General features: G+C 32.3%; 1 protein-coding gene across 1 annotated transcript in view; it reads right to left on the bottom strand.

Annotated features, from left to right (window-relative positions):
• Window positions 1-27,065, bottom strand: part of Exoc6 (exocyst complex component 6) — a 154,709-nt gene that overhangs the window by 68,021 nt on the left and 59,623 nt on the right. Inside the window, exons 14-18 of the mRNA XM_048801785.1 lie at window positions 25,960-26,065; window positions 22,896-23,005; window positions 16,007-16,118; window positions 15,140-15,274; window positions 5,234-5,413 (exon numbers count right to left, since the gene is read on the bottom strand). Coding sequence (XP_048657742.1) covers window positions 5,234-5,413; window positions 15,140-15,274; window positions 16,007-16,118; window positions 22,896-23,005; window positions 25,960-26,065 — 643 coding nt within the window. The remainder of the gene's footprint in view (window positions 1-5,233; window positions 5,414-15,139; window positions 15,275-16,006; window positions 16,119-22,895; window positions 23,006-25,959; window positions 26,066-27,065) is intronic.

Below are 27,065 nucleotides of genomic sequence, written 5' to 3'. Positions count from 1 at the left end.
ATATATATATATATATATATATATATATATATATATATATATATATATATATGCTTCTCAATTAAAGAGAGCATAATATGCTTAAAAATCATTAACAAATAAAAAGGAAATTTTTTCTTAAAATTAAAACTTCAGTCCCATCAGATACCTACAATTTAGTAAAAAAAAGGGATTGCAGCCTTAAGCACAGAGAATTTACAAAGAATATCAAATTAGCACATCAATAGAACCCTAACAGCCTAAAGCAAACAAATCAAAAAAAGGGAAGCACCTTCAAAGGAAGCAACTGAAAGAAAACACCTTGAAAGGGAACTAGATAGGAAATACAGCACTGCATTTAAAGACTAACAACACTTGTGACACATTTCCCTTAAAAGTTATTTCTACTGTAGTATTTTCATTTTATTTTTTAAATATATATACATATTTTTAGTTGTAGACAGACACAATACCTTTATTTTATTTTTGTGTGGTGCTGAGGATTGAACCCAGTGCCCAAGCATGTCAGGCAAGTGCTCTACCACTGAGCCACAGCCCCAATCCCATATTTTCAATTTATTGTTGAGCAACTCTATGTTTTACTTTTTGAGTTAAGTTTTTTGTTTGTTTGTTTGTTTTACAGTGTGATTTTTAAGGTTAAGCTGTATTTAGTGGTGTGCTAGTTAATTTTTAACAGTGATTCTCTGGAGGGAAAAAAACTTGGTTTGTATCATTTGCTGGTTACAGTGGTCTAAATACTCCTACCATGACTACCAGTGTAATGTAACTGAATACACAGTTGGGAAGAGGTATGCTCAATATCAATTTCCCAGTATGATCTTGAGGTCACTTTCTCTCAGTAGGAAGGCATCTCTAATCTTAGAATACAAGCTATTAGGAGGAATAATTTGATTAACAGATATTGCTGTGAACAGTTTTTCAGACATTTATTCTCTAAAGTGAGAAACACCTATAACCATATAGTGATTTTCTTGAAAAACATCCAATTATATTTACATTTGATTAGAGAATTACATGCCAAAGGTAAAGTCATTTCTAAAAATGTCTTTTTTAGGGGCTGGGACTGTGGCTCAGCGATAGCACATTTGCCTGGCATGTGTGAGGCACTGGGTTCGATTCTCAGCACCGCATATAAAAAAATAAAATAAAAGTCTATCAACAACTAAAATTTTTTTTTTTAAAAAAATGTATTTTCAAAAAACTGTCCACGCCACTTTCATTAATGCAGGAAAAAAAAGTTAAGTATATTTGAAAGCAAAAGGAAAAGATATTTCTGGGAAGAAAACATTGAAAAGTCAAATAGAAATCAGATATATCTACAAATCTAACACCTCTAGAGTAAGTAAAGAAGAAGAAAAGATTACATTATGGTTAAAAGTAAAACAAAGGAAAGTTCTTAAAAAGGAAGAAATATGAGCAAACTGATCATTTGAGAGCTTCCATTTATTTCTACTATAGAAGATAATTATTTGTTAGTACACATTTGAATAATCGGGGCCCTTTTGTTAATAAATATTTGTGATGAAATTAAAAACTATCATTTATATATATCCCTTAGTGGTTGTAAATCAATAAATTATCTTTATTAAAGCAAACGCATAAATAACATTTATGAAGGAAGGAAATGTTAACTCTTCTTTCCAGAAATAGACCAGTTCTGGGGTCTTGAAGCAGTAGTTGGAGTAAAATGTTACTGAGTTCCATTGGCAGGCATGGAGAGAGCCTAGATGTACAAGTGGCTCAAAAATTTCTTTCATTTATATTCGTGTTAACAGTAAGTAAATGTTTAATGCTTTTAAAAAATTTCCTTAGTATAACATTTTCTGGCTTATATAAAATCTTACAATCCAAAAATTTTGCTTATAAGTTATTTTAAAAAATACATGTCATAAATGCATAGGAAAAGACAATTGGCAGAACACAGGCTAAAATAAAAACACTAATCATCCCTTGACAAAATTAATTTTTTGTTGTCTTTCTTCTGTATTTTCTAACTGTCAGGGAAAGTTTATAAAAAAGAAGCGTTATTTACACATTTTGAAATAGTAAAACTTGTTTATTTCCAAGGGCACTGATACAGGGAAAAAGTAATTTTTATTTCACATATTAACTAAACCTTAAAAACATTTATTAATATTGTCTACTTCACGCCAAGCACCCTGTCAGGCAATGTTTTTACACAGCATTTTAATTCATCCTATAATAGTCCTATGGAGAATGAATGGATTATATATTATACATATATATTTTCCACAAATATATATATTTTCCACAGTCCAAAATATATTATTATATTTTACACAGTCCACAAATAATCTGAAACTAATATATTATTATATATACATTATATTTTGTGGAAGGGAAGAGGCACAGAAAGGTTACACAAATTGCCAGGACCCTATAGCTAGCAAATTATAAATTAAGGTTCAAACTCAATCATCCTAACTCCAGAGCCTATTCTATGAATATCATCACTTCAGCACCTAAGCCTGTAGGAACCATAAAAGATTAATGAGTTTAATTCTAAATGAGCCATGAAAAAGGCAAGTTTCCTTGAGGCAGAAAACATAGTTAGCAGGGAAGCTTAATACTTTGAGTAATGGAAAAACAACTGTGATTACTACAAATACTGACTATTTCAATTTCTGTTAATTCTTCTGGCCAGAAAAGAGCTTGTCTTATCTGCTGGAGCACAATGAAATGAAGAGGAATAGCTAATTAAATATGGAGGCAAAAAAGCTCTTTTATTTTTCCATTTCCTAAAAAGGTTTATACTCGCTCTTAAGAGAAACAAGTAAGAGATATCCATTCTCTCACTCATTTAACCCTGGAGAGAAAATAAAAAGTGGACATAACTGGTAGTTCTCCAAATCCTACAGCTTTCTACTGCTACCATAATTTGAAAATGACAGAGTTCTTTCCCTAGGCTCCATCAAAACCATGATTATCTACTAACTTCTACTGTTCTCAGATCTTGTAAGCAGAGAACAAAACTCTGTTAGATAATTGTAACTTTTCTGGAGTCAATGAAACTTTTCACTGGGCAATGTGGTCGCCAATTGTACATGATGAAAGTCTTTGATAAAGAAAACATTCTTTTGCAACAGTGATAGAAATGACAAAAAAACCTAAATATTCAGTAAAGTTACAGGTGGAGATTTTAAACAGAACATGTTCAATTTTGTGTCTTTTCAGAGTTGCAGGGGAAGTAAGAGCCACTTTCTTTTATTGCAGAAAATCTACTTCCATGTCCCAATTTTTTGCACTTTTGGCCAATATTAGCACTGTTTGAAAGGGTCATTAGTTTCACAGCTTCCACTGACTAACTCACCCCATTTTTCAGGAACATTGCTAAAACCAAAGATAGGGCATGAGTCTAAAATTAGACACATTATTTAACCTCGTATGTCTATAAGTAGGATAACTAGTTCTGCTTGCTGCCTGAATTGGGACTACATGTGATAAATAAATATATTCTGAAGCTTCTTTGAGGGTTGAAGAACTTTGGAATTGGTCTCTCTATCTCAGTCCACAAATAATCTAAAACTAAGAAATCATTTTCAGCTTAAAATATTTAAAAATGATAGCTTACATAATGTCATATTTGGTTTAGATAAATTATGCATTTAGTAACTATGTCAATTTGCTTGAAAGAAAACAACCTAGTTTAATATTTTATATAATTTCAGAGTTTCAGGGAATACACTAAGCCACAATATAGTTGCTCTATTAATTATAATTAAAATCTATCACAGTCAATAACTTAATATTTTTGCTTAAAAATTCTTTTAGTTCATCCTTAAATAAGAACATACTATTGTAAGAACATTCTCTTAGCTGTGAATTTTTTGGTCATGTCCTAAATTTATTGTTGAATTTATCTGTCTACACTGTATAAAAATTTATTTTCTTTATAGAAAAACCCATGTAGATAAGATAAAAATTTTAAATGGCATACGAATACTCACTTAAAATCAGACAAAATATCACAATGTATCAGGTAAGTGATTGAATCTAGTTAGACTAAGAGTCTGTTTCTCACAAAGTGATCAGTCTCTTTTGAGAAACTGGGATTTCCTCCAGGATATGAGCCTTCTAAAGCGAGGGATTTATCCTAAACATTTCTAACATATAATCTCTCTTAATTTTATCCCATGTATACACAAAATTCCTACCTATCACTTCTTACCAACTTGTGATGCAGATATTACAACATAAAAACACAATATATACATTGTGTATATATTTATCCTTGAAGATTGCTTTTGGCTAGAAGCATAGAGATTTATACTGACAAGGTGAATTCAAATTAACTCAATAATTACTTAGTGCATATACAAGAAAAGCACTTCTTTAGAAATCAGTTGATGTAAAAATTAATTAAAAATATTTACAGGTTTTTTAAATAAATTCAAGGACAGCAATTAGAAACAAAATATCATCCCCAGGTAAGCACCTAAAATTTCTTTGACCAAGAGCCATGATTAAAATCTCTTTAAGATGTTCTTCTATTTAGTGGTTATATTATTTTCTAGATACACTTAATAAGAGCATGTTCATCCCACCCTTTGGCCTTTGTAGTCCTCATCTGGAGAATCCGGTGTTCAGCCTATTTACATCCAAATGTCCTTGCTCTAATTTTTTTTTTTAATTGTTTCATCAACCGAAGTTCAAGATATACATGAACTAAGAACATGTACCAGGACAGAACATGCTTGTTTTACTTTTCATCTCTTGTATAAAAACTAGTCAGTGACTTCTTGGCCCTTTATAACTAGAAAAACCATTGATTATACTGATTTTTCCAAAAACTTCTACTAGTATTTATTTCTATTTAAGTCTACATTGTCAATTTCAGGGTTTTCCTTTGGTTTTAGTGAAAATAAATTTTTTTCGTTAGAAAGTAAAATAAATTAGAACCTCAAAAAACTGGCTAAGTTATGATGCCTTATAAACTGATTTATTAAGAGGACTAGACTAGACTGTTTTTGGTTTGGTTTTCTTTCTTTTTTTTTGCAGGTTGGAAATTGAACCCAGGGCTTCACACATGGTAGGCAAGTGTTCTATACTGAGCTACATGCCCAGTCCTTATAAACCGATTTATAATAATGGAAAAGGAAATATACAATCTAGGAATTTTATTTAAACAAGTAAACCCAATCTAGAGTTAAATCCTAAAACATATTTCATAAGCAAACTTATACTACAATTTTTAAAAATTGTTTATACTTACAGGCAGATGAGTAAACACTTGAAAGATACTTCTCAAAAAATTAATAAGATCCATTAAATAACCACTAGCTCTTCCATCTGGTTCAGACATTGTCCAGTCATAATCAGCAAGCTGAACAAATTCATCAATTTTTTGATTGAGTTTGGTATATATTTCTCCTTCTGCAGCATGTCGAGCATCCTGACAAAACAAAATAATAGCAAAAAAGAAAAAATAAGAAACAATTACAGAAGCAGATAATAAAGCAAGTTTGCTTAAAATTATAAATTTTATCTTATACTTTTCTTTGGTCTTTGGTCTAATATTTTAGTCATTTATTCAAAGCCCAGGAAAACTGTTAACTTCTTTATACTACTCTGTTTATTTGACTGAGTATCACATTTTTTCTTCTTTCTTTTTCAACCTGTCACCTGTTTTTTCTTTGTGTGACCAGATACTTTATGAGATATTAATTCCCAACTTATTCTCATAACTTTAAGAAGACCCTAAGGAAAAGCAGAAATGGGAAAACAAAAGTCAATAATGCAGAAGATCATGCCTTCCCACTGAGGAAAAGGAAGCTAGATTATCATAGAAAAAAAATATGAAATATAGTTGCCTTTCAGTATCTCAGGAGTGAAAGTGGGGTTTATTCCTAAATGTCTCCCTTATTTTCCCCCATATGCAATTCCAAGGACACATAAGTCTCTTATATAAAATGGTATTTGCATATAACCCAGAGCATCCTCTCATGTATTTTAAATCATCTCTAGATTACTTATAATACTTGAGACAATGTAAACACTATGTAAATAGTTGTTACACCGTACAGTTTAGAAACAATGACAAGAAATGTCTGCACATGTACAGTACAAACAAAATTTTTTCCCTAGGTATTTTTGACCCAAGGTTGCCTGAACCCACAGATATGGACTCCATGGATACAGAGAACAAACTGTTATGCTTTGAGTTTAAAAGGTAGTAGAAGAAGTAGATGATTAATTTCTCTGAGGACAAAAGAAATAATGGGAGTAACCTCAACAAAAATAGCAGAGAATGGATATCTAAACAGTCTTCAAAATTTTGGTTGGAATACCTTAAATTTTTTAAAAAAAGTGTTGTGTACTCAAATGTGTTGCTAAGTGGGCCACATTCCAGAAAACAGCATATGTTAAGACATAAAACAAGCCTTAAAAGTACTGAAGGCAAACCAATTATGTATGTTCTCTGGCCACAATGAAATGAAAAAAAAAATAATAAGAGAAAAAAATTTATAAAATTCACAAATATGTGACAGTAGCACTTTGGAGTTGGATTTAATTTTATTTAAGTAGCTAAGCACTATTTCTGAAAAAATGAATACCTATTTAATGCCTCGAGAGACCTAGTATCACTCACCATTATTAGTCACATTGTACATTTGAATATAATTTCACCTAATATACAATTTATATCATGTCTATGAGTAAGAACACTATAAAGACAATGGAATGGGTAAGATAGTTTCTAACATCAAGGATTTATAATGCAAGAAAAGATGCAACATAACAAAATGTGATTAATGTGACATTAAAAGTTTTGCAAACCATCCTGAGCAAATAAAGGAGAAAATAATTAGTACATATTTGTCAGATAAAGCTTTGTGGAAGCAATGCTACTTGAGTCAGAACTTCAAAAATACAATCAGGATGGGCTTAGCATGTAGCTCAGTGGTAGAGTGCTTGCCTCACATGTGAGAGGTACTAGGTTCGATCCTCAGCACCACATAAAAATAAATAAATAAAATAAAGATACTGTGTCCACCTACAACTAAGAAAATAGTTAAAAAACATAATGCTCAAAGGTATTTTTGGTTTGAGTACCTTAAATTTTTTTTTCTAAAGTGTATATGAGAAAGTAGCCGGGCATGGTGGTATATGCCTGTAATCCCATAGCAAAAGCAAGGCACTAATAAGCAACTCAGTGAGATCCTGTCTCTAAATAAAATACAAAATAGGGCTGGGGATATGGCTCAGTGGTTGAGTGCCCCTGAGTTCAACCCCCAGTACCAAAAAGAAAAAAGAGCATACAGGAAGTAAATATGAATGATCAAAATGTATCATCTTCACATTGTAACACTTTTTTGTTCCTAGTCCAATTTTCATACTGTCTAATCACTTACTACTCACTGCCACCCCCTGCTGAGAAAAACCAACTACCAGTAGATATCTTTCCATCTGCATGTTTAGCTTCACAGTAGAACTGGAACAGGAATTCCAGGAAGGATTTTTCTTCTTTCTACTCAAAGATCTAATACCAATTTCACATAAACAATAAAAACCTTCAACAGTGCCTCTCCTCAGCTATAGAAGAAAGTAAAGATAAATACCACTTTAAATAAAAAAGGAATTTAAGATAAGTTAATGTTCATGACATTAGCAGAAACTGTTATGAAGAACTACTAAATATGATAGTAGCAAAATGAGGTGACTCAAAATAGTTATTTATAGTAACTTATGCTTTTAGTCTCTCTTCATTAAAATTTCTAACCTCATCTCATAGAAATCTTGAGAAGCTAAAAACTAGTGTTTATCAATAATAATTTATCAGTCACTATATGTGCAGCACTCTGAGCAATGCAGGAATAAGTTATACAAAAATAAGTGAGTTCAATTAAGGCAGAAATTTGTGCCTATTTTTGTTCAACAATGTATCCCCAGCAGCTAGAACAGAACTTGATGTATAGTAGATAGCAGCTAAGTACTTATTAAATGAAAATGTTGAAGAAGTTTATAATCTATTTGGAATAGAAAAGAATCACATGTAAAATACTCACAGAATGAATAAATAAATATGAATAAATCAGTATTGACTACATGTATAGTGAAAGTATAGCAAGAAAGAAGAGATCATTTAGGCTGGAAAAAAAGGTGTCATGGAAGAAAAGCTACCAGATGATATGCAAAAATAGGAACCTAGGGAGAAGTGTTTATATCAGTTGCTATTCTAATTACTACTGCTGAATAATAAACTACCCCAAAACTTAATGGTTTGAAAAAAGCATTTTATTATGTTCTCAGGTTCTAGGGGTGGGAGATGATTTTACTCTATAATAACTGGGATTCAGCTGGAACAACTTGAGTCTGGGAATAATATTCAACAATGAAGAGTTAGAATCATTCTGGAGGCCCCCTACTCATATGTCTGGCACCCGGTATAGGTAATTTCTCCATATGGCTTGGCTTCCTCATGAAATGGCAGCTCAGGGTCCATGCCCACATGCTTGGAGTAAAGCGGAAGTTACACTGCTTTCACTGTACTAGTTGACTTGTGATCAAAGCAATCACAAGTCTACCCATATCAGGAAGGAGGGACATAGACCCCCCCCCCACACACACACACTGCTTGAAAGAAGTGTTAAGAATTTGTGGCCATTTAAAAAATTGTCATCCTTGCTAATAATAAATAATGAAGAAATGGACCATAAAGTTTTCTTTAATGTACTTAAAGAATATGGGCCAGTATTTTAATTTACTTAACAGAAAAAGTGGAAAGGGATTTGAGAAAAATGGGAAGGGGTTTGTGTCCCGCTATATCTTTACATCTTGTGCAAAATAACTTTTGTAGATCCTTGGATTATTATTATTTCAAAGGAAGTAACAATCATCCCTATCTCACAGGACACTATACAAGCTTCTATCATTAATTCAAAGTAACCGTACTAGGCACCTATCATTTAAAAACATGATTAGTTTCCTTACACCTACTAGTGTTAGGTAGCTAGTAATGGTCAATAAATGTATATTAAGTGAACTGCATAAAGATGATTAATATATCAGCATTTCAAGCCTTCCAAATTGCCCAAGTTAACTTAACTTACAAAAGTTATTTGCATGTAGTGGAGAAAAAAATGAATATTGAACATTCACAGAAAGATTTTTTTAAATGTGAAACACTAGCAACTAGCTAATGGGATCATAGATAATAAGTATTATCAATAGCAGTAATTCACATCTCTCTTCAACTTCCCTAACAACATCAGGGAAAGGTAATTAAGATGACAAATGCTTATAACCTACAGAACTATACCATAACACATCTTAATACCACTTGTAAGTCAATTTCTTGAAGCCATATATTTTAAAAAATGCTCATTTATCACTTTCCATTTTGCCCCAACATTCATAATTAGTCCTTTTTCATGACTCACTGTCTTTGTTGAATCTAAATGGATTAATATAGGTCACAACAGAAGTGAAGCTAAACAACAATCCCACACACCACTCAGATAAAAGAGACCTAAAGCTCAGTGTTGTATAATCATCCCGTATTCAACATTTCTATTATAAGGCAAAGAAAATTGAGAGACTGATTGTTTCTATCTTCTGTTAAATTTCCTATATACATTCAGACTGTATTTATGATTTCTCTTGCTTTTCTGGGAAGCCTCTTATGTAGGCAAGAAAAGAAGATTCTTAACCAAAAAAAAAAAAAAATATTTATTTATTTATTTGTTTGTTTGTCTATTATAGTGCTAGGGATTGAACCTAGGACCTCACACATGCTAGGCAAGTGTTGTGCCGCTAACTATATCCCCCACCCCTAACAAAATATTAAGCCAGTTTCAAGAGACTCCTTTCCTCTAAATTTATGGATTTATAGCTTTTGATTTTTATAAAATGGAAATTCTTTAAAGATTCTAATTTAAATTCACTTTTAAAATCAATGGTATATTTAATACCCTCTTTTACTATACACAGTGTTATTAAAATAAAGAAGGTATTAACTAATATTTTCCTGAATTTTTAAAAAGTAATATGGGACAACTAAAATGCTAACCAAAACTTGAAAGAGTGAGAAAATATCTACAAAATTTGAAGCCATGAGGAAAAACAAAACAGTTTTTTATCTGAAAAAAGAAAAATTATTAAAATGATGACAATAAAGTCATTCACATTATAGTCATTACAATTGCGTGCGTGCTTTCTAGACTTCATGTTTCATGATAGAGTGATTCACAAAAAAGAAAAAAGAAAAGAAACTAAGCAACAATAAAGTGGAAATATAAAAATTTATTATTTTCATTGTTGTTACTGTCAAGAACTTTGGTGTTTAGTTTACTTTTCTGAGGTAACACCAAGGGTAGGTTCTACTTTCCCTATAAACTATTTAGGTTCAAACCAACTTTTTTCAAGATTTTTTTTAAAATTGGAAGGAGAAGTAGTTAATATTTTAAGAAGTTTATTATAGTCCATAAACTATAAAAGAAAGCTAAGAAATCTAAATCAGGAAGTTAGTGGCTATGCTATGTGAAAGAAAAATTCAGACAGAAGTTCTGAGCAGGGACACATTTTAAGACAACATTTGAAAGAAACTTTCTAATGACTAAAAGTTTTACTTATTTTGTAATCCAAATACAATCATTAGGAAACATATATGACCTTGATACTGCATGAAGTGATCTTATGAAGGTCAGTTTAAATCTTTTATTTAAATCTTACATAAAATTTAAAAACATTCAGCTTATAAACAAATTCATTCATTCTTCCTTTGCTTGTTAAAGAAACAGTGCCCTCTGGAGGCAGAAATGTATTAAGCAGAATTTGAGAACTATTTTTTATTGCAATGTATAAAAATTAAATGAGGTCATACTATCAGTAGTTTTCAACCATTGGTGCACAGCAGAACTATCCCAGAAGGATTTTTAAAACATGTATAAACTCCATCTGTACCTCCTAATCCATAAGCATGTGTGTTTTGAATGAAAGCTAAGTAGAAATACACATCTATAATTTTCTGTTTGTCATTTATTCTCCCTTTTGGAGCAGTCTTCAAACATGTTTTGGAAAACATTCACAGATATATGGTTCAGGCAGGACTGAACCTATATCTGGCTCCAAGGATGAATCTTGATGAGTATAAGAAAATTAGCAGTTTCCATCCTCTTACACAGGGAACTCCACAGCAGCTAGTGAAAGAAACATTGTCTCTCTCTTCAGATGATAAGGCATGAAAATGTGAGGTTTGGAACTGGGACCAGGCAACCATTCTGCTACCAGGAGAGCACCTACAGGTACTGGGTCATCACATGGTGTCTGAAAATGAGGTCAAAATTGCATAAAGTAGAGCTAAATAAAGGAGAGACTCTGGGTCCTTGGTGATATATCCTGAGCAGCAGGCTTCAGCCTCACCTGAAATCTGCCCTGTCTTTGGACTTTTCAGTTACTCTGGCAAAAAATTATTGCAGTTTTTTGTTTAGTTGGTTGTTTTTGTTTGTGTTTCAAAATGGAGTGCCATTATGTTGCTCAGTGGCTTTAGGAGCATGTCACTCCACCAGGCCCCATTATTGTTTAAGAAAGTTTTAGTTGATTTTTCTGTTAGTTTCTATCAAATTTTTTCTTAGTAGCTCTATTACAAGTATCCTATTTGAACATTTTATTGAGTATCTAAGGGGAAAAAAAGGTGATGTTTAATTTTACTCATTTAGAATAAGGCAAACAACAGTTCAATAACCTTTTTGGGGCCTTAAAAATCTAAGTAGTAGATGGCACTGGAACTGTCACAAGACTATTTTCCCTAGTTAATTTTTTCCTGCTTTTCTTCAAAAAACAATGTTATAGTAAGCCATAATTTTGATCCAGAAATTTCTAAATGTTAATTATACCACACATAGCATCCAAATCATTATCTTAATGTCAGTATTGACAAAACAGGGGAAAACCAGATAAGACAATACAACAAGCCTAATATTTAGTCATGATGGGGGAAGGAGTATAATAGTGAGTAAGATGGACAGGAGGATAAGCCAATTTAAGGAATCATAGTTTTAAAAAATAAATAGCTAATTTCATTAGATGCTTTAGATACCAGTTTGACAATCAAGAAAAGTTACTTTATTCTTATATTTGGTACCTAACATCAACTTTAAAATGAAAGAAAGATTTGCCTCTTTATGCTTCTAATTAAATTAGTAAAGGAGCACTAATTCACTTGGCTACTTTTCAACACATTTTTTCATTATGCCATATTATTTTGATTGACTTACAGTTGCAATCACTACCAGGACTCAGAAAGAAACTCTTCAGGGTGACAGACTAGAAAAGTTCCATGGAACCAAGTTAAAAGATCCCTGGTGCCAAAGAGAGAGAACTGGGATCATTCCTCTACATCATAAACCAAAAAGGAAATGATATTCCCATTTCATCCCTCTGTCTTGATGCTATTTTTTTCAGTAAGCGTAACTCTTACATTATTTTTAAGTGGCTCTGTGTGGGTCCAAGTTAATTTCAATAAGTTGAAGTACTGTTTTAGGGTAGTAACTACTGTTGTACCTCTACTACCACTCACAGATTCAGCAAAGTGAAAGGTAAGCTAATAAGAAAATCTATAATAATTCATAAAATAAACAGATGACATACATGAGCACATATATCATATGCATGCATATGTGCATTTTGGAAGAAAAAAAATAGAGGTATGGTAAAGGAATCTTGAAAGTGCTTGTTTCCATGACCCTTAAGAAACCAAACAAGAATGTTTTGTAGGGTTATTGGATTGAAAAGAATTAGGCTAAGAGGTTAACTAAGCAATTCAATCTAATATCCATAACTAAGACTGTACCTCAATCATCTCTGTGGAATAGGCAACACATTGACTATTCAATATGAATGGAAATTCCCCAATGTCCCTGAGTAATTCACTCTAACATTGAGTTAACAATTCTCCCTGCTGAACCACTTCTTCATATCACAATTCAAGACAAATTCCTCTTGAAATAGATCAAAAGGTAGAACCAAATACTTGATTTTCCAATAATGAGCACAAAACAGCTCTTGTTATATTATGAAACATAGGATGAAACAAAGAAATATTTACTAAGCTCTAAGTGAAAACAAAACAAAGAATAACAAAGAATGAGGAAGCTATGCTATTTGTTGTGGCAGAACTTGATTTCTGATTTCCAAGGAAACCCACCTAAGGGTATATGATGGTAGTTGGTGTTTCAACTAAATATCTACAACTAGGGAGTGGTGAACCAGAGCTAATATTTCTAAAATTCTCTCCCTACAGACAGATTTTTGAGAAACAGTTTCAAGATCCCCCAATATAAGAGCACCATGTTCCAGCATCTTTGATTCTAACTGATAATAAACAATTGCTTGAAAATTCCTAGAAACACCAAGGTATTTATATTTTATTCAGAGTACTGAGTAAGCAGATCAAATTTAATGTGAGCAGTTAATTAGGCTTACAACTCTAAGCCTAAGTAAATCCCCTCTTGTCAGGGACTGAAGCATACATGAATATAAGGACAGAAAGAACAATTAAGAGAGAGATTATTAAAAAAAATCTAATATAAAAGCTAAGGATTTCTGAAGGCAGTGGCACACATCTGGAATCGTAGACACTGGTGAAGCTGAGGCAAGAGGATCACAAGTTCAAGGCCAGTCTGGGCAATTTAGTGAGACACTGTCTCAAAATTAAAAACAAAAAAAAAAGAAAGAAAAGAAAGAAAGAACTGGGGATATAGCTCAGTGGTAGAGCACCCTTGGGTTGAATCCCCAGTACCATAAAGAAGGAAAAAAGAAAGAAAAAAGCTGAAGATCAATGCATCTTTGGATAAATAAAGGTCCAAAATTGTACTCTCCCCTTATAATACTTAAGTGATACTGTTACGTATCTTTTACAGTTTTTTCTTCCTGTGAGCTTCTTGAGGGAAGTGACAGATATTTGTATACTTGGGGCCTAATAGAGAGCTCTGAGCATAACTGATAAACAATGAATTGCTCTGTGCTATCTCCTTTAATCTTTATAACCTCATATGAGGTATATAGTATATTGTTACTCTGATTTTACAGATGAAGAAATTTGTAATCATTAAGGTTAAAAAACTTGCATAGGTCACATAGCAGTCTACTCCAGAGTATATACTCTTAATCACTACATTATATTATTGAATAAATGAATGCCTGCTTTTCACATCGTTCTGTCTCAATTCTAATTTTATAAATCCACTGACACAGATGCCATTCTGAATTTGTCTTCTGTATCAGGCTGACAACATGAGCTTAAGAGTCATCGGGGAAGCATAAGATTTAGGGACCAAATAGAAAATTTTAGGAACTCACAGTTGTTTCTGGGCTTTGCACATTCAAAGTCAGAGTAAATATTAGCATTAAGTTAATTATATCTAAATACAAGTGCACTTAATTTTAAAAATAAATTATTACAATATAATTTTAGGAGATAAATTGAATAATTTATAATATAGAGAAAGTAGGAAGATGAAAATTCTTTTGGATTTTTAAAGTTAGAAGGGATCAGTAAGTGGTTTATAATTAATTTAATAAAATATTCCTTACAAAGAAATTTACAATGCTAGCCTATTCCAATGTATCATTTGTGTTTCCAAATCAAAAAAAAACAAACATAAAATTATTGAATCTTGCACTCTGCTGAAAACAACCATCAATTCATCTTTCAGTATATCCCCTGCTACTATACAAGTATAAATCTTTTCATCCAGAAAAAAGAACTTCTGTGACATATTTTTTTCTTCAGTATAGAGTCAATAAGGGATGAAAAGCAAATCTCACACTTATTTATCTCATATTTTTCATTTCCAAACACACACACATGTAAAATTAATTATTGAACTCTAAAATTCAGCTAGCCTAATTCAACCTTATCATTTGTTTTCAAAACATAATAAACAAAATGTAATACATTGTAGAAAATCAATGTTTCTCTCCACTTTTATTGAAGTTTAAAATGTTTTATTAATATTTAAAATGCCAAAAAGGAACTGACATTTATCTGCTTGTTGACAATAATTAGCTCTAATTCTCAATATTTAGAAATACAATGAAATCACACACAAAAATTGTCTTTAATTACCTAATTTTGCTACAGTAATTGAAAAGAAAACTTTGGTCAGATTTTATATACCTTAAAAGTAGAAAGTCCATAAAGTCTTGTGGTATGAACAGTTTCTTGAGAAATATTTGTAATGTTAGTTATAAAGTCCTCAAGGTATTTACAAGCTTGTTCCAGGTGTGTTGTGTTTATGATGATTTGCACTAGCTAGAAAACACAAAATATATACAGTAAAATGCAATTTACACATATACAAAACTATCTGATTTTTAAAAACAGCATTATTACTTCCAAACACTGTACCATTTCTGCATAATTATAGCAACACAGGAAACAACTGATTATCTGATGTTAAAAGCCTGATGCAAATACTGCTAACATCATTAAAAAATATATATGGATACACCAAGAATCCAACTGCTAATAATTTTAAAATAACTTTCCATAGTACTTTTCCAATCTCATACATTAAATAAGTAAAAAAAAAAAATGAGGATTGAGGATTTTGATCCTCCATGTAAAGACTGGCAATGAGATATTTAAATGCATTTTCTCACATTTCCTTTATTTCTGGTGTAAATAAATGAAAACATGAGAAGATGCACATTGGATTAGATACAAGGGAATGAAGGGAAGGGAGAGAGGATGGGGTTAGAAAAGACAGTAGAATGAATCTGACATAACTTTCCTATGTTCATATATACATACATGACCAGTGAAACTCCATTATCAAGTACAACCACAATAATGAGATCCTAATTAAAATAAATTATTCTCCATGTATGTATAATATGTCAAAATGCTCTCTACAGTCATGTATATCTAAGAAAGAACAAATAAATAAAATACCAAGCCAGTTTTATATTATGATGTTCATCAATAATCTATAAATTTTTTCAAATAAAAAACTATTTGGTTGTATGTGTCTTCTTAACTTACCTCTGTCAAACCTATATGAGGCTTTCTAATAAGGTTCAGTAAACAGCTACTCAAAGTTCTGGTCAGCAGCAGATTTGTTGATTTTCTAAGCATATCATCTATTTCTGTTGAACTAAAAAGAAAGGTTGATATTATTAAACTTTCCAAGGGTATAGTTAGTTAACATTCTAAATAATTTAATATTATTTGTTAAAATAATTTGTTCTAATCCATTCTTTCTTATCTTTAAATGAATTATAATAACTCATACTTACTAAATCACAAACTTCAATTCAATTTCATAAATTCACAAAGCAGAATATTCTTTTATGGCAATAATTTAAATTCATCAAATCAATCACTACAGAAAAATCATGAGGTACTTAGTACAAGGAAATAAAACTATTCTTAAATTACAACTACATTCTACAGTCACTTTGCAAGACACTTCATATATAACTATAGCTAAAAATTACTTTTTTAACACAAATTGATGTGAACTTTTCTTAGATATAAATTTTCAGATTTAAATTTTAAAATAATTAAGCTATCCATTTCCATTGAGATTTTTGAAGACACTTATATTTTAAACTAATTTCAATTTAGTGCAAAAAAAACCTATGATGCTTCTGAACATCCTAAAGATTGTTAAGCTGGCACTATTCTTATGCTTTCCTCCTCACCACTAGGCCTTCAACCGAATAATAATTTCTTGGGATTCTCAATCTCAGCACCATTAACATTTTAGACTGAATAATTCTGTGCTGGGGGGCCCATTCTGTGAATTATAAGATGTTTAGCAGTATTTCTGGTCTCCACCTACTAGTTCCATGTAGCACCCCTCCCCGAAACTGTAACAACCAAAAATATTTCTAGACATTGCCAAAGGTAGAGAGGTGGGTGGCAGCAGGGAGGAGGCCAAAATTATTCTCCGTTTAGAACAACTGCCTTACACCTTTTACTTTTTTAAAAATTTTTTTGGTATTGCCCAGGGGCACCTTACCACTGACCTACTCCCTAGTCCTTTTTATTTTCTGAGACAGGGTCTCACTAAGTTGCTTATGGCTTCGATAAGTTGCTGAGGTTGGCCTTGAATTTGTGATCCTTCTGTCTTAACCTCCCAAGTCATCTCCTTTTATTTTTTACTGTATTAAAATAACATTTCTAAAACTATATAAAGCACAAATATTTATTACATTTTTAAAGTTTTTTAAAAGATGGACACAATATCTTTACTTTATTTATTTATTTTTATGTGGTGCTGAGGATTGAACCCAGTGCCTCACGTGTGCAAGGCAAGGGCTATATCACTGAGCTATAACCCCCAGCCCCTATATTTATTTTTTTTTTTTAAGAGAGAGAGAGAGAGAGAGAGAGAGAGAGAGAGAAAATTTTAATATATTTTTTTTTCCGGCGGACACAACATCTTTGTATGTGGTGCTGAGGATCGAACCCGGGCCGCACGCACACCAGGCGAGTGCGCTACCGCTTGAGCCACATCCCCAGCCCCCTACATTTATTTTTAAAGATGCAAATAAAGCAACATTTGACCAAACATGAACGCTTCCTGCTACTGTTCTAATGTTCTCTATTTTAATGCAGGTCCTTTTCTGTTTACTTTATTTAGTTTTTGGTGCTGGGGTCCAACCAAGAGCTTTGTGCTTGCTAAGCCCCTGCTCTAACACTGCTTCCACCCCAGCTCCAGTGCAGGGACTGTACTATTTCTGCTAACCCTAATTCTAGTAGGCCCAAGGAGGCTATTTCTCTCTGATTTGTTTTAAAATATAGAATCAAGACTTCTCCAGAAATGAGCAGGGCTTCAGGGTTACTTGGTATCAAACATTCAAGACAGAAAATGTTTTAATTGATCAATAGTATCCCTTGAACAAGCCAATTATTCACCCTAATAAAAGAAAGGTGGCTGACAACTCCTCTGGTTTTTCAGATACACTGAAATTGTGCTTAAAGACACACTGCATAGCATCTTTTTCATGTGAAAGTTATCATTTACAGATAATATCTTTTGTTTAATTTCCCTATACATCCTTGAATGCTGAGTCTGGTTTCTTCATAAACCAGAGAAAGAAAACCTATCAGCACCTGTGTCCTATTTGGGCCAGCAAGATTTACCTTATGACTAGTATTCCCCCCATGTAGTTTTTAATATCAACTGAGCAATTTTTTCCTTAAGTCCTTGCCCTTTGAACCTATAACTTATACTCTTCCTAAATTTTAAAGAACACTTCACAATAATTAAATTTAATATGCAATAACTCTCCTAAATATCTTACAGCTTAATTTCTTATGAGGACTAAAAAAAATGCTTAAAGACAACATTCAAATCTTATATTATTCCTCTACAACCAAATAATCATGAAACTTTGGAGTCTTTTATGAAGTCATTTAATTCTCTGACACTACTTTTATTCATAAATAAAAACATTCATACTATAAAAGCTATAAAATACTTCTTATTTAAAAAATCTTAACTCCAAAATATGTTTAAACAAAAATAAAATATGAGCTTTAAACACAGACATGATTTTTTTTTATCCATAACTTTTTTTTTTTGTATTAGGGATTGAACCTAGGGATGCTTTACCACTGAGCTACATTTCCAGTCCATTTTATTTTCTTGTTCTGAAACAAGATCTCAATAAGATTGCCCAGGCTAGCCTCAAAACATGCAATTTTCCTGCCTCAGCCTCCCAAATCACTGGGATTAGAGGTATATACCACTGTGCCTGGCTTCCATAACTCTTTAATGACAAAAAACATAACAACTCTTAAAGCTCAATTTTAGGTTATGTATGTAGAGTTTAAAAATAAAACTGTCAAAGAACCGATAATCTAGAGTAAATTTAGATTTACATATCTTTTAATTAATCATTGTCTGTTTCTTCATATCCCAATTTTTTTTCTTTTTTGTAGTAGCGGGGATTAAACCCAGAGTCTTCACATGCTAAGCAAATACTCTACCACTAAGCTACATCTCAGCCCCATATTCTGAATTTCTTTTTCCTCTTAGTAACAAAATTAGAATAGTGAGTGTATTTGGCAAAGCATAATTTTTTAAAAATGTCAGCATAAATACTTTCTTGAATAGATAATGATCACAGCTTATTAAAATGAGCAGAACGCCAGGCACAGTGGCACACATCTGTAATACCAGTGGCTCAGGAGGCTGAGGCAGGAAGATTGCAAGTTCAAAGCCAGCCTCAGCAAAAGTGAGGCACTAAGCAACTCAATGAGACCCTATCTCTAAATAAAATACAAAATAGGGCTGGGGATGTGGCTCAGTGGCCAAATGCTCCTGAGTTCAATATCTGGTATCCCCACAGCCCAAAAAATGATCAGAATCAATCTAACAAAATTAGATATTTTTGTCAAAGAGAGAAGGAGAATATTGTAGCCTTTTCAGTCGTAGCATTAGCACACAATCTTTGCCTTTTAAACTTCATATATAAAAGGAGTTGGAACTGATGTTCTAGTTTTATATTCGGACATTAGGTTTTAGGGAAGATTATACATAATAATATGATTAATGACTTTTATCTTTGGTATTATAAATTCAGTTTAAAAATAAAATCATAATTATTAGAAAGCCACTATAACTCCTCTGTAAATAAAAAAATAATAATTCCAAAATGCTATATTTCTATGCTTTCTACAAGTGGTTTTTTGTTTGTTTTGGTTTGGTTTGGTTTTGGTACTGGCGATTAAACCAGGGGCGCTTAGCCACTGAGCTACATCCCAGCCCTTTTTTATATTTTATTTAGGGCCAAAGTCTCACTAATTGTTTAGAGCCTTGATAAATTGCTGAGACTAGCTTTGAACTCACTGTCCTCCTGTCTCAAGCCTCCCAAGCTGCTGGGATTAATGGCATGAGCCACCATGCTTAGCTCTACAAATTTAATAATATCTTAATCAGGTATGAGTATTGTGTTTCAAGAATCCACATTAGAGTAGGTAATAACAAGTACATGTTAGAACATTCAAATTGTCCACACAACAAGTTTAAAGTAATTATATTTAAAGGAAAAGATAAAGGGAACTAATGCTATAGATTAGGATTGCAGTTTCAAGAATAATTCTCAAGACCAGGGATGAGCCAGCACATCCTTTAACATGCACAATGTTCTAGGTTTAATCCCAGGATCTCCCCACTTCAAGAATAATTCTCAATTTTACTCTATTTGAGTCAAGTTGTAAGATGAGTGCTAAAGAGATACTTTTTGTTTTTCCCTTTCACTAGCATTTGTTCACCTAAAAAAAGATGAATATATCCCCATCTTTAAAAACTTAAAGATAATAGAGATTTCAGTTATAGTTAGTTATTAGAGAGTATATAAACAAATTCAAATCCACTGAAATATAAGTCAAATTATCCTCCATCCCTTTATTCACAAGTACTCCTATTTCAGGCTCCTAACACTTCTTGTATATGTTCCTTTCTCTTTGTAACCATTGATCCTATTTCAGTCATTTTTCATCTCTTTCTTGAGCCACTGACTTCACTTCCTTAACATGATACTTTTTGTTATCCTTCTCCAATCTACCATCCGTGTTGAGCCAGAGGTAAACTTTTGAAAAAATAATTCCAATCATGTCACACCTTAAACATTCTTCAATAGTTCCCCAACACTTTTAAAATAAAATATAAACACTCTAAGCTCCAGCCTCACATCTAGCATCCCATGCTCTCCTAAGCTCTGTGAGCCTACCATGTGCTAGGTATTGTACTCGGTGCTTTATTGCACATGCACTACCTCCTTTCATTCTTACTACAAATTATTTTCCTCATTTGACAGATGAGGAAACTGCAGTTTAAGGAGATGAATTTACTTGTTAGCATCAAGACTCAAACTAAAGCTTATGTTATTAAGCACTGCATAGCTTCTGTTTAGAACAGAATGTTAAATGAAAAACAGGATAGGAATAAATTGTTGATGGCTCTGATATATCCACTAGAAAAACTTACCATTGTAATCAGACTTACTCTTATGTTATTCCTTTTCAGGTAATACTCAACTTATATTCACTACCTTTTTCAAAGGCTATATGATGGTGTGTGTGATATGTTATGCTATATAACCTCTAGTATCTAAAGCTAAAGTTAGTGTCTTTAGAAACTTTGGTGTAAGTGGTTGGTAAAGTATGATGAAGTTTAAGCAGTGATTTTTTAAAAAATTTTGCTATACAACAGAGTCACTCAGAGAAGTTGGTAAAACCTTGGAACTCACCCTCAGTTTCTAATTTAGGAAGTCTGAGGTAGTATTTCTAATTATTTCCTCTGTGATACTAATGTTACTGGTCTGGCAACTACTTGAGAACTGCTGGCTAATGGGAATCACATAGCACAACAAATGCTATTTGTTAGACATTTGCCTTCCTTTCTTCTCCTATTCTTATAAGACTCATAAACAGGAATTACAAAATCTTTCAAAGAATCACTACTCACAAAGAAAGAACAATGTAAGACTTTAAATCAGATACTCATTCACACTGGCAGAACACATTTCTTTTTCCATTTATTTTTATCTTGTTTAAATCCAAAATAGTAGTACTTTATGATAAGAAACAGATACAAAAAATTTCTGCTTGAAAAACAATTATAACATATGAACTGCCTTTTTGTGATTTAAAATTTTGAGTTTCCCTGAAAAAGAATATCTCCTGCTATTCCATATATAAATTCAGAAGAATGAATTTCAGAGTAAACATGAAAGCAAGAATTACCACTTCATGTGTTCCAGAGTGTTCACAATCAGAAATGTATCACCTGACTAGAATGCTGGATCTTTCTAGATAACTGGATGTAACATAAAGATTAATGCTTTGCTTCCATTAACTGAACCTTTTTTATTGTGCCAGACATTTTTACAGACGTGAATCAGAAGACCTGCTCTTCATCCCAGCTCTCAACCTAATGAGCATGATCATTCTGAATTATTGATTTAGCCTTTCTGAGCCTCGGTTTCCTTATCAGCAAAAAGGAATAATATCACATTTCCCATTTCCATAAACATAGAATATTATTTTCATCATATCAGATAAATGACACTTCTTGCCTATAAAATTAAATTGGCTATTACTACCAATAGTTGTGCTGCTCTCCATTATTGAGTGTATCAACTTGCTACACCATTCTTTACTTATTCTATTGATTTTATCTGAATCCTCACTTTAAACCTTTCTGAGAAAAAAAAAAACAAGCTTAATGATATCAGATCTCCAACAAGGCAGTCAATGTCACAGATAAAAAGGGAACATCATGAAACAAATTGAATCATGAATGCAAGGTGTGAACCTTGTTTGGACCCATTGAAAAAGACAATCAAGATAATCAAGACAATCAAGACAACATTGACATATACTAGGAAACTGATACTATGGAATCATATTAATTTTGTTACATTTTGTTAACTAATGAAATGTCCTCATTGTTTATAGAAACACATATTGAAGTATTCAGGGATAAAAGATCATTATATTAGGAATTTGCTTGCAAATATATCAGCAAAAAAAAAAAGAAGATATGGCAAAGGCTGGGGATGTTGCTCAGGGGCAGAGTATTGATCCAGCATGAGCAAGGCCCTAGGTTCAATCCCCATCACTGCAAAAAAAAGAATATATGACAAAATTTTTATTACTGTTAAATTTAGATGCTGAGAACACAGAAGTTTCCTATAAATTATTTTTACTTTTATGTACTTTGAAGATTTACATAATTAAAAGTTAAAAATACAATATTAGATTTATATCAACTAAACCCTAAATATAACTAAATAAAATATGTAAACTTTTTTGATGAGAGAATAATTCATTAAAGAGTCATGGTATGAAAACTAAATGTTAATGATTCATAAAAACAGTATGATAAAGACACATTTCTTATTAGTAAGCTTACCTCCGGTGCAGCGATTCTGAAAATTTAAGGCTGGCATAAATAAATTCTTTAACTTGAATGTATATATGAGGCACTGACTGAGACATGGGGAATTTTTTGGGGAAAGATTGCTGTAGAAAGAGAAAGTAAATATTGTTTTTGAAAATTTTGAAAAAGTCATTCTAATCATTACAAAATATAAAAATTAAATTGACCTCATATTTGAATTAATAGTAAATAATTACATAAATTCTACTGCTGCTTTTCTACTTTATTTTTTATATTTTAAAGAAATCCAAAATAATTCTGAAAAAACTGCAGCAATTTAATCTTATACTTAAAATCATTTTAGTATACTTCCAACAAGCAGAGACAGCACATATCAATACCTCTTTGTGTTCTGATGATAAGCATTGTACAGAAAAAAATCTAATAGCTTACTACTTTGTATCCATAATACTTGTATACTTTGCATGATCTCATACTCCCATGATTTCAATGACCATGTAAATGTCAGTATTTCCCAAATCTACAATTCTAGACTAAATCTTTCTCTTAATGTTCAAATCCGTATATCTAACTACCTACTGGACACTCCCATTTAGCTGTACTATTTCAGACAAAATAGATCCAAAAGTGAAATGATCATCTCTTTTTTTTTTTTCAAAACCTGTTCCTTTTGTGTTTCCCATCATAGTGAATGCCACCACTATTCAAGATAGAAATTTAGTTATTATACTTGACTTCTTTTATTTTCCTTATCCCTCATAAGCAAATAACCATCAGCAGCTTCTGTTGTTCAACTTCCTAATTACCTCCTAAGTCAGGTTCCACAACCATAGGCCCTATTCAGGTCACCAACCCCTCTCAATTGGATAACTGTAAAAATGTCTTAGCTGTACTCCCTGCTACCAGTCTTACTCTTTCCAATCATCACAGGTTAGCCAGAATGATATTGCTAAAGCACAAATCTAATTATGTTGTTACTGCTTAAAACTTTTCAGTGACTTGCCTCTGAGGCTAAAGTCTCCAACATTATTGACAAGGGCTATTATGGTCTGACCCTTTCTATTTCTCCAATTACATTTCTTTCTTTCTTTTTTGGGGGGCTACAGAGGATCTAACCCAGGGCCACTTTACCACTGAGCTATATACCCAGCCATTTTTTATGTTTTATTTTGAGACAGGGTCTCACTAAGTTGTTGAGGCTAGCCTCGAACTTGCAATCTTCCTGAGTCACGAGGATTACAGGCATCTTCCAATTACATTTCTGGATCTTCATCTACTAAACTTCATCAACTGTACTTTACACTACAGAATTACAGCCTTTCTACATGCAGAAATGATTTTTCTAAATTAGGAGCTTAATCTAAGGAATAAATGAATACATTGGAAGCTCCTAACAAGAAAGTTTTATTTTAAATTATAAACCTACTTAGAATTATTTAGCATAATTGGAAAGGACAGTAAACATCACTCAGTTCTACCTCATTTGACAGATTAGATTAGGCTCTAATACCCAAATAAGGTAAAAGTCACTTGGCCATTGTAAGCTACAAGCAGAGCTAATGTGTGAATCCAGCCTGGTTCAGTGCTTTATTTCAATGGCAGGTGGGTGTAGGTATTGAGGATTTAACCCAGGGGTACTTTACCACTAAGTTATATCCCTTGTGCTTATTTTTATTTTGAGACAGGGCATCACTAAGTTGCTAAGACTGGCCTCAAACTTGTTATCCTCCTGTCTCAGCCTCTCGAGTCACTGGATTATAGGTGTGCACCACCACACCTGGCTGGTTCAGTGCTCTTGATACAGATGCTATAGTGTGAATAAAACTCCTTACCAGTAACTACAAACAAAAGAAAACAAAACCAAGCCATGAGAGGGAGAATATTCTAGTAATGTTTCTTGACACAGGGACAACTCTGGGACTTTAAAAAATATAGAATTAGAAGAATTATTCTGATCTTTTAGCAATGTTAGCTATAATCTAAAAGCTATGCATTTAATTGTTTTTTTCTATATTTAGTGATTATTACACATTTATGACTAAGTTGTACATAAAAATATGACAAAAATTTATAGTCACAATTCACTCTGAATTCAGTCTTGCTTATTCTGACAATAAAGATATAGAAAATAAGCAGAGCATGCCTGTAATCCCAGCAGATAAGGAGGCTGAAGGAGTCAAGAAGATCACAAGCTCAAAGCCATTATCAGCAACTTAGCAAGGCCCTGTCTCAAAAGAAAAAAAGGGCTGGGGATATGGCTCAGTGGTTAAGTGCACCTGGGTTCAAACCCTGGTACCAAACACAAAAAAAGTAGGAAAGCACTGAATTTATAAAGAACTGAAAAAAAAAAAAGAAGAAGCAAAAACAAAAATAAAGAAAATAAAATAGGTGACAGCTGTAGGAAATATGCTATTCATATTCATATTCAAATCTCATAAGATTTGAGTCTCTCCAGCAACACTGGATAATTGTAATTGTGTGTGTGTGTGTGTGTGTATGCACTCATGTGTAACCCAGAATATCCCTCATATTGATCTACTTCCTTTCTCTACCCTGTCTTTTATTTAGGTATCTTGACTCTAAAAATACATCCCTTCTTCCAGAGGAAATATGCAAGGAGCTACTGCCTCCATGTATCTTTTACTTAACCAAGATAAAATTTTTATAGAACTATACTTCCTTTAAAAAGCCACAATAAGATCTTCCACAGTGCTGAATATTTCAAAGAAATTCTCTTTTCTCTCAATTTATTCTTATTAAAATAATTCATTCAACATTTAGTATATATAACTTGGAATTCACTCAACGTAAGTACTTGCCATAAGAATCCACCTAACATTTGGGATAACATTTCCTTCTAGCATCCCCAGGAAAGCCCTTCTTCTTTTCATCAAAATAGTAGAATAATAGCATAATCTTTAAAAGTTAACAAAATATAAAAAATTTTCTCAAATAATACAACCAAAAAATTGTTCCAAAAAGCCATTCTTACTTAAAATATCAGGTTAATTTTATGTCATAATACAGATCATGAATTTATTTTTTTTTAATTCTTAAATTAAAAACTAATTCATACCTTCTCAAGGTCTGGATCTTGAAAGGGAAACTTGCTGGTGACTATTTTATATTCTTCTTCACTGACAATAGGGATGGGGCTATAATTATCTTCTTCAAAAATATCCCTGTTAAGAAAGGAGAATTAAAAAATTATTAGAAAATATATCATTAAAGCATTATAAGACAGTATCTTAAGAGCCCAACTACAACAAAAGCATTTTTTATTTGTCAGTTACAAGTCCAAATAGGAAAATACTGTCTAATCATCTACAATTCTAAAATCCAATATAAGTCTTGTCTCTCAAAATTCATGTGTTATATCCTGTCAGTACTTTTAGTTTTCTAGTCTAGAACAATTCTTAAGATATAGTCTGAACAAGAAGTTCATCATTGGCATTAAAAACATATCCACGAGATGAAGCATATTCAAATCAGATTTTTAAAAATATTTTCAGTTGTAGATGAACATAATACCTTTAATTAATTAATTTTTATGTGGTGGTGAGAATTGAAACCAGTGCCTCACATGTGTGAGACAAGCGCTCTACCACTAGCCAGAACCCCAAGACCAATCAGATTTTTTGATACAGTTTTCAAATTGTCTTGTGCCTTCTCTCTTCCCAACTAGACCACAAGCACTTGATGAACCAAATATTATATTTATTTAGTCTCTCATAATGTTGTGATTATAAAGGACCTTTTATAGTTAGTGAGACAGAGACATGTACTACTGATCACCTATTCATGTGCTCCCCTACACAGCCCCCCTACAGTTAGGAAGGACCACATAACTAGTTGTTGTCACTGGCTATGAACAGAAGGGATACTTTGAGTCTAAAGTATTTATGAGCCAACTGTGTAACCCTCCTCCCCATAGTGACAAGGGAAGCAATACATTGAGGAGACAGAATCACAAATATAAATAGCTTGGATCTCTGATTACTAAACCCACTGTAGACTTCAGTATAAATAAGAAATTGTGTAGAGATTTGGGGGGTTTTGTTGCTTTTCTGTAGCTGCAGCATAATACAGCCTATCCTAAGGTAGCTGCTGCTGTTCAATTAAATATAAATATATATATATATATATATATATATATATATATATATATATATATATATATAT

The sequence above is a fragment of the Marmota marmota genome, unplaced genomic scaffold (genome assembly GCF_001458135.2).
Source record: "Marmota marmota marmota unplaced genomic scaffold, marMar, whole genome shotgun sequence".
Lineage (NCBI taxonomy): Eukaryota > Metazoa > Chordata > Mammalia > Rodentia > Sciuridae > Marmota > Marmota marmota.
Note: the sequence above shows the minus strand (reverse complement) of the source record. Positions and strands in the feature narration are given on the sequence as shown.